This window comes from Myotis brandtii, unplaced genomic scaffold (genome assembly GCF_000412655.1).
Source record: "Myotis brandtii unplaced genomic scaffold, ASM41265v1 scaffold1814, whole genome shotgun sequence".
Classification (NCBI taxonomy): domain Eukaryota; kingdom Metazoa; phylum Chordata; class Mammalia; order Chiroptera; family Vespertilionidae; genus Myotis; species Myotis brandtii.
The window spans coordinates 878,592-885,333 of record NW_005356728.1 but is presented as its reverse complement, the minus strand read 5'-3'; the positions used below and the strand labels follow the sequence as shown (position 1 = coordinate 885,333).

At 53.4% G+C, this 6,742-nt stretch overlaps 1 protein-coding gene across 6 annotated transcripts; it reads right to left on the bottom strand.

The window, feature by feature from the left end:
• Positions 1-546: 546 nt before the first annotated feature.
• HEXIM2 (hexamethylene bis-acetamide inducible 2) lies at positions 547-6,735 on the bottom strand. Of its 6 annotated transcripts, none has more exons than XM_005863874.2 (3): positions 6,545-6,735; positions 4,916-5,028; positions 547-1,565 (listed from the first exon to the last, which is right to left on the bottom strand). In XM_005863874.2, the coding sequence occupies exons 2-3, from the start codon at positions 4,928-4,930 to the stop codon at positions 765-767; spliced, it is 816 nt and encodes a 271-aa protein (XP_005863936.1). In that variant the 5' UTR covers positions 4,931-5,028; positions 6,545-6,735; the 3' UTR covers positions 547-764. The 6 variants fall into 6 exon arrangements, with proteins under 6 accessions (XP_005863936.1, XP_005863935.1, XP_005863934.1 ...); XM_005863873.2 differs by having other exon boundaries at positions 4,916-5,025; XM_005863872.2 differs by lacking the exon at positions 6,545-6,735 and adding an exon at positions 5,746-6,536.
• Positions 6,736-6,742: the final 7 nt, after the last annotated feature.

Genomic DNA, 6,742 nt, shown 5'->3' with positions numbered 1-6,742 from the left:
GACCTTCTCCAAGATCCCAGCCCCCTCTCCTCTGGGGAAGCTCCCAGCTCCTCCCAGCGATCTGGCACCTTAAGTCAAGTTCTGGCTGAACCCAGGGGCTCCTGACTGAGCCCCCTCCCACCTCTACACCCCCCTCTAGGAAACCTTCAGAGCAGTCTGACTGCTCCCCAACACACGGAGCAGAATTCAAGCATCCTGGAGATCTTGATAGGACCCCAATGCAGACGTCTACTGTCCTCCCAGGCTCGGGGCAAGGGGGCATTAGGACCCCAAGTCCCAAGCCTTTCTGGGATGAATGTGCTTTGAATCTCAGAGCCCTAGTGAAACCAGTCCCAGCCACTGCATTTGATTTCACCAAAACCATTTATTTTCTCTGTGAAAAATAAGATGCCATTACCCTAGCCGAGTTGGCTCAGTGGATAGAGCATTGGCCTGTGGTCAGAATGGTCCCAGATTCCATTCTGGTCAGGGAGACATGCCCGGTTGTGAGCTCGATCCCCAGTAGGGGGCGTGCAGGAGGCAGCCGATCAATGATTCTCATCATTGATGTTTCTCTCTCTCCATCTCCCTTCCTATCTGAAATTTTAAATAATAATAATAATAATAATAATAATGCCATCAAAGAACAAACTGTGGAAATGACAAGGTGGAATTCAAACTGTTCTCAGGGGGCACAAGGGTGATGGGAGTGATTTTCATCCACCACCTGCCACCTTGAGACCCAGCTGGCCTACATGTGCATTAAATGGAACTGTCTCCTTGGGCTAAACTGGTGAGGGGGCACCCCGAGGTGCCTGGCTGCCCTCTTGATTCCACATCTCATTCTCCTGCCGAAGCCGCTGGTTCTCTGTCCGGAGCCTCTCCACCTCAGCAGCCAGTTCCTCAACCTGGCGACAGGACTGGCGGCTGGCGCGCCCCTGCAGCTGCTGCAGCTTCCGGGTCTCCTCCTCAGCCAGCGACAGCCTGCGCTCCAGATCCAGGTAGTCCTGCACCAGCTCCTGCTTGCTGCGGCCCTGCAGGCTCTCCGTGTGGAAGCGCTCATAGGTCTCCGAGAAGTCCCTCTGCTGGAACTCGCCAGGAGCTTGGACCGGCCCGCCACTGTCCTCGGCCTCACTCTCTTCACTGGAGCCTGGGTGCGAGGCCCCCTGGGGCACATCCAGGTCAGGCTCCTCGGGGTTTCGGTCATTCATCAGGAACTGGGTGGTGTTGTAGGGCGCCACAGCTTGGCCCTTGGCGAACATCTCCTCTCGGAGCCGGGAGGCCCTCTGGCCCTGCTTCTCGTCCCGCTGTTGCTTCTCGTCCCAGCTCAGCTCCAGGTAGGGCCGCCAGTGCCGCTTGCGCTTGGAGGGCCGCCGGCGGTGCTTCTTGCGGCCCAGCACCGCCTCCACTGAGCAGCCCCTGGGGTTCTGGGTCCGGGCACCCCTACTATTGCAGCCCAGACCACCGCCAGCCCCGGAAGGATCTTCCTCCTCTGAGTGGCTCTCCATCTGGGGTGTCAGGGGCAGGGAACCAGCAGGGTCATGAGGCTCTGGGGGTGTTTCTGGGCTCCTAGAAGAGTCAGAGGCCTAAGGAGAGAACATGAGGATGGGTCACAGCCAGCCTGTGCCTGGAATCCTTCCCTGCCTCTTCACCCCCTCCCCACCCCCACCTCTAGCTCTCAGCCTTCTGCAACCATTTGTTTATGGCTTACCAACCTGTCTCCTGTCTGTCCCCAATGGGCCCTAAGCAAACTAGGCAAGAGCAGGCATTTCACCTGCGTATTTCACTGCAATTTCAATGCCTCCCATCAAAAAAGGCCCAGGCTTTGCTTAATGCTCTGCTGTCATTGTCTTGAACTTCTTAATATTTTTTTAAATCCTTACACAGGATATGCTTATCGATTTTAGAGAGAGGAAGGGGAAGGGGGGGAACATTGACGTGAGTGAGAACATCAATTCGTTGCCTTCCGTACCTGCCCCAACCCAGGATTGAACCCACAAGCTAGGTACATGCTCCGACTGGAAATTGAACCCACAACCTTTTGGTATTCGAGAGGACCCTACAAGGCCCTTCTTTACTGATTTTTGAATAAAGAGCCCTTTGCACTGAGCCGCACAAATTATGTCGCTGATCCTGCTTCGGGGTACTTGGATAGCTGACTCTTTGTTGTTGTTGACTTGTTTTGTTTTAATCCTCACTCGAGGATATTTTTCCATTGATTTTTCAGAGAGACTGGGAGAGAGAGGGAAAGACAGAAATATCAATGTGAGAGAAACACATCGATTGGTTGCCTCCTTCCCGAGCCCCGACCAGGGCCCAGGCCAGGGAGGAGCCTGCAACCGAGGTACATGCCCTTGACCAAAATTGAACTTCAGTCCGCAGGCCGAGGCTCTAGCCACTGCGCAAAACTGGCCAGGGCGGATAGCTGACTCTTTTCATCCTTTATTTAGGGCTTTGTTCCAACGTCACCTCTTCAGAGAGGCCGTTCTTGACCAGCCTATCAAAAGTAGCCCTCTCATCTCCCCTTCCCACTAACTCCCTATCACGTGACATAGTTAACATCATACATCACATTTAGCACGTTACCTTTCTCCTGTAAGAATGTGACTTGTCTGTCCAGTTCACCACTGTGTCCCTGTGTATGGCCCAAGGTAAGCACTTAATAAAAACATGTTAAATGACATAAAGCCCATAAGAGGGGGATCCAAAAGATACTGGAACACAAGATTCTCTTTTCTGTCATTCTAGGGTGAAGAAGATGGAGTGCACCCTAACCGGTTTGGCTCAGTGGATAGAGCATCAGCCTGCGGACTGAAGGGTCCCAGGTTCGATTCCAGTCAAGGGCATGTACCTTGGTTGCGGGCACATCCCCAGTAGGGGGGGTGCAGGAGGCAGCTGATAGATGTTTCTCTCTCATCGATGTTTCTAACTCTCTATCCCGCTCCCTTCCTCTCTGTAAAAAAATCAATAAAATATATTTTTTTTAAAAAAGAAGAAGATGGAGTGCATTTACTCCAGGCAGAAGTTGGTATTCATCCACATGAGGGGCAGGAAAGAGATCCTAACTAGGGAGAGGAAAGGTCAAACTCTAGTCTGCAGCTGAGAGAATTCTAGAACTTATCTAAGATGCGCAAAGGATTCTGTCTCGAGAGTGTGTGTTCAGGGCAGCGGGTTATCTCTGTCATGGTGAGGGTGGGAGTACGGAGTGGGGAGTGGGGAACGAGTTGCTCTAAGTTTGTGGTTTGGGGAATTCTAATAATAACTACTATCAGTGGGATGTTGTTTTATAATGTACAACAGTTCAGAGACCTCTGGGCATGGGTCCATATAAGCCTAGGGTGTGTATCGGGGGATGTATGCAGCCCTGTAAGAGCTGAAGGTGTGTTACCTGCATTTGGGAGACCCGGAAGAGAATGTCAGGGAAAATGAAGTATGTTGGAGTGTGTGTGCATGCGTATTTGTGTTGTTTTGTTAATTCACCTGCAGGGAGGTCAGTTAAGAGTAACTGCCCTGTCTTCACCAGTGTTTTAGGTCAAATGAGACAGAGCTCTGCCCCACCCTGGAAGAGGCAGTCCGCTGGGAACTCTTAAGGCAGGGTGGCTTGTTTTTGTGTGCACAATAATTCACCAACCCCCCCTCCACCCCCCCACTCCGCCCCTCAGCTAAAGCTCCCTAATGATCTTTCCCCTCACCCAAATCAGCCCTGCCCCTCAGCCCCACATGCTGCCTCCCTCCTAAAGGCTTGTCCCTCTACTACCATTACCACTATTGCACAGAAGCTGTGTGATCTGGGTGAGTCATTTGCCCTCTCCGAACCTTCTAGCCCTGGCATGTCATGAAGTCCAAATTAAAGAAATCCAGGAAATACTGGAAGTGGCTAGATAGGGTGAGTCAGAGGAGCTGAGTTCTCCTCTCAGCTATAAGGAGTTGTGGACTCGGGGAGAAGAATGGGCAAGGTGGGGGCAGTGAGCAAGAGCAGCGTCTGGAAGGGTTTGGGCTCCTGTTGCCAGATCAGAAGGTGACATTCTAATGGCTTCATACAATCTGTCTCTTCATCTCTCCTGGGTGGTATCTTAGCCCCCAACACATCCCAAATTATGAACCAATTGCTCGAACTCTTTTCCCTGTTTTAGACTTGGTTCTTAGCCTGGATGAGGCAGGGTTCTGTTGTCAGAAGGCCCTAAGTTTAAACCCCGGATCTGTTGCTTGCTGACAGCATGATTCTAGAAAAGATATTTCAGCTCTGAGAAGCTTAACTTCTGTGGCCCAGCCGGCATGACTCAGTGGTTGAGTGTCGGTAAACTTATGAGCCAGGAGGCCATGGTTTGATACCCGGTCAGGGAACATGCCCGGATTTCGGGCTCCATCCCCAGAGTTGGGTGTGCAAGAGGCAGCCAGTCAATGATTCTCTCTCATCATTGATGTTTCTATCTCTCTCTCCCTCTCTGAAATCAATAAAAATATGTATATTTTTATATGTATATACTTTTATTGATTTCAGAGAGGGAGAGAGAGATAGAAACATCAATGATGAGAGAGAATCATTGACTGGCTGCCTCTTGCGTGCCCCCCACTGGGGATTGAGCTCACAAACCCGGCATGTGCCCTTGACCTGAATGGAACCTGGGACCCTACAGTCCGCAGGCCAACGCTCTATCCACTGAGCCAAACTGGTTAAGGCAAAAAATATATATATATTTTTAAAAAAGAACCTTAGCTTCTGTGAAATGGAAATAAGTCCTATCCTGAAGGGCTACTAGGATGTCATGAGATAGCACAGATTTAGCATCTGGCATATTACTCAGCGCATAGTAGGAACTCATTTAAACATATTGATTTTTCCAAATCTGCCAACACATCTGAGACAAGAAACCAGTCTCCCAGATGGCACGATCCATGTTCAGGGCATTCCGGGGACTGGGAGGGCGAGCCTTACCTTGGCCTCCTCCATGGCTGCTGATCGCTCTGTATTACAGTTGGTCTGGTTCGGAGGGGCCACCTTCTTCTGTTCCAAATCTCTCAGCAGATGCCTTTAACTAGTGACACCTGCTTTAAACAACAACAGAAACCTAAGTCCTGAAGGAGAATTCTCAGGAAGACGGGCTGCCCGGGAGTTTTTTACCAAGGCAACAGCAGCCATTTTGTAGCACCAGACCTGCACAACCTCATTTTCAATTGAAGGCCCGGGAGGCTGCCTCCACCCTGTTTTTCACACCTGCAGCCAGCAAGGGGCCAAATGGGGATAAAGAAACCACCTTCCCCGCCCTGTTTCTCAGGCCTCAGGGCCAGGCCGACATCCTATGCTGCTCACCTGGAAGTCACTGAGGACCAGGCTGGCAGCTAGGAACGCAGGACTAGGCTTTGTTCCCCCAACAACCAAAGTGGGAAAGCAGGCTGCCTGGGGCGGCCACTGTGCACACAGCAACGCCCTGGAGAGACTCGGAGTGGACTGGGTCGGTGGCTCCAACAAGAGGGGGTCCTCTCCAGAGGCCTCAATCTTAACTGCGGCCCCCCAACCCCTACCCAGGCTGGGCTCCAGAAGTCAATGCCTCAAGAAACACGCCTGGGGCCTGAGCTGAGCCTGGGACTGAGGCCTTTTCATCGCCAGGGCATGGCCTGCCTCCCTACTTCCTCTCAGGGTGGGAAACAGAGGAAAGGGGCTTCACATTATAGGGAGCTGGGAAGGAAACCCAAACGGGGTAAGGATGGATTCTTTAGAAGAGAGGAAATGGTCGGGGAGAGAGGTTTTGCAAAGGCGGAACTGACCTATTTGTTGTCAAGGGCAAGGGCTATGCACACCGACTACATCTGTTGTCTTTCTGTGCAATCGCCCGTCTGCAATTCCAGCGCCTCAGCCCTACCTCTTGCTGCAGTTGCAGCAGCTCTCCCCGGTCAAGCCGCTCAGGGGCTAAGGTTGTGGGGCGGGGAGGAAGGGGGGAGGGAACAGCCTTTACAGCGCGGTGCCTGCTGGGGATTGTAGTTCTTCTGGCCTTGGAAGGCGACCCAAGATCCTGTCACGTCAACAGCTACCCCGCGAACTCCAAAACCCATCTAGCCTTGCGCGGGAGTCATCCCGCGCTCACCTCTGCCTTTTTACTGGCCGGCTCGTCTGTCAATATTTCCGCTTATGTCGACGTTTGCCGTGCGGAAGCACAACCGGATTCTCCTCCCAAGCTCAATTAAAGAGTTCATTGATGGCGTTAATCTTTACTAGGCAGAAAATAGATCCGGCCGAGGGGGGAGGGGCTGTGGGCGCGGAGGGATCCCGGGCCCTAGAGGAAGGCGACGAGAAGGAGCGGTGGCCGCCGCCGCCATTTTGGGCTGGGAGGAGGCAGCGGAGGGACTCGCTGCACAGTGAGAGCACCCCCTGGGGGGCGGTCCGGGCGTGGGGCGAGACCGGGCCCAGTGGGCTGCCTGAAGTGGCGACGCCGGGAGACGGCGGGAAGTGGGATCGGGGACCTGGGAGGTGAAGGTTGGAGTCTTCCCAGCCGGGCCTGGTCCTCAAACCGTCCCGGCAGCCTCGCCGCCTCGCCTCTCCCGGAGGGCGGGGTTCTTGGGTCATTACCGCGTGTTTCCCGAGACCCCAGGTTGGGGAGAGACCGAGTGAAGCGACTCTCTTCTGCTGTCCTCCCACGGGGGCGCAGGTCATGCGGCCGAGCGTTGTCAAGTTCTTTTCCCGGCCCCATTCGGCCTGGGTATGGCGGCCACCCCCGCCCCCACTTCGACGGGCGAAGTGGCCAAGACGCCAGATTCCAAAGACTGT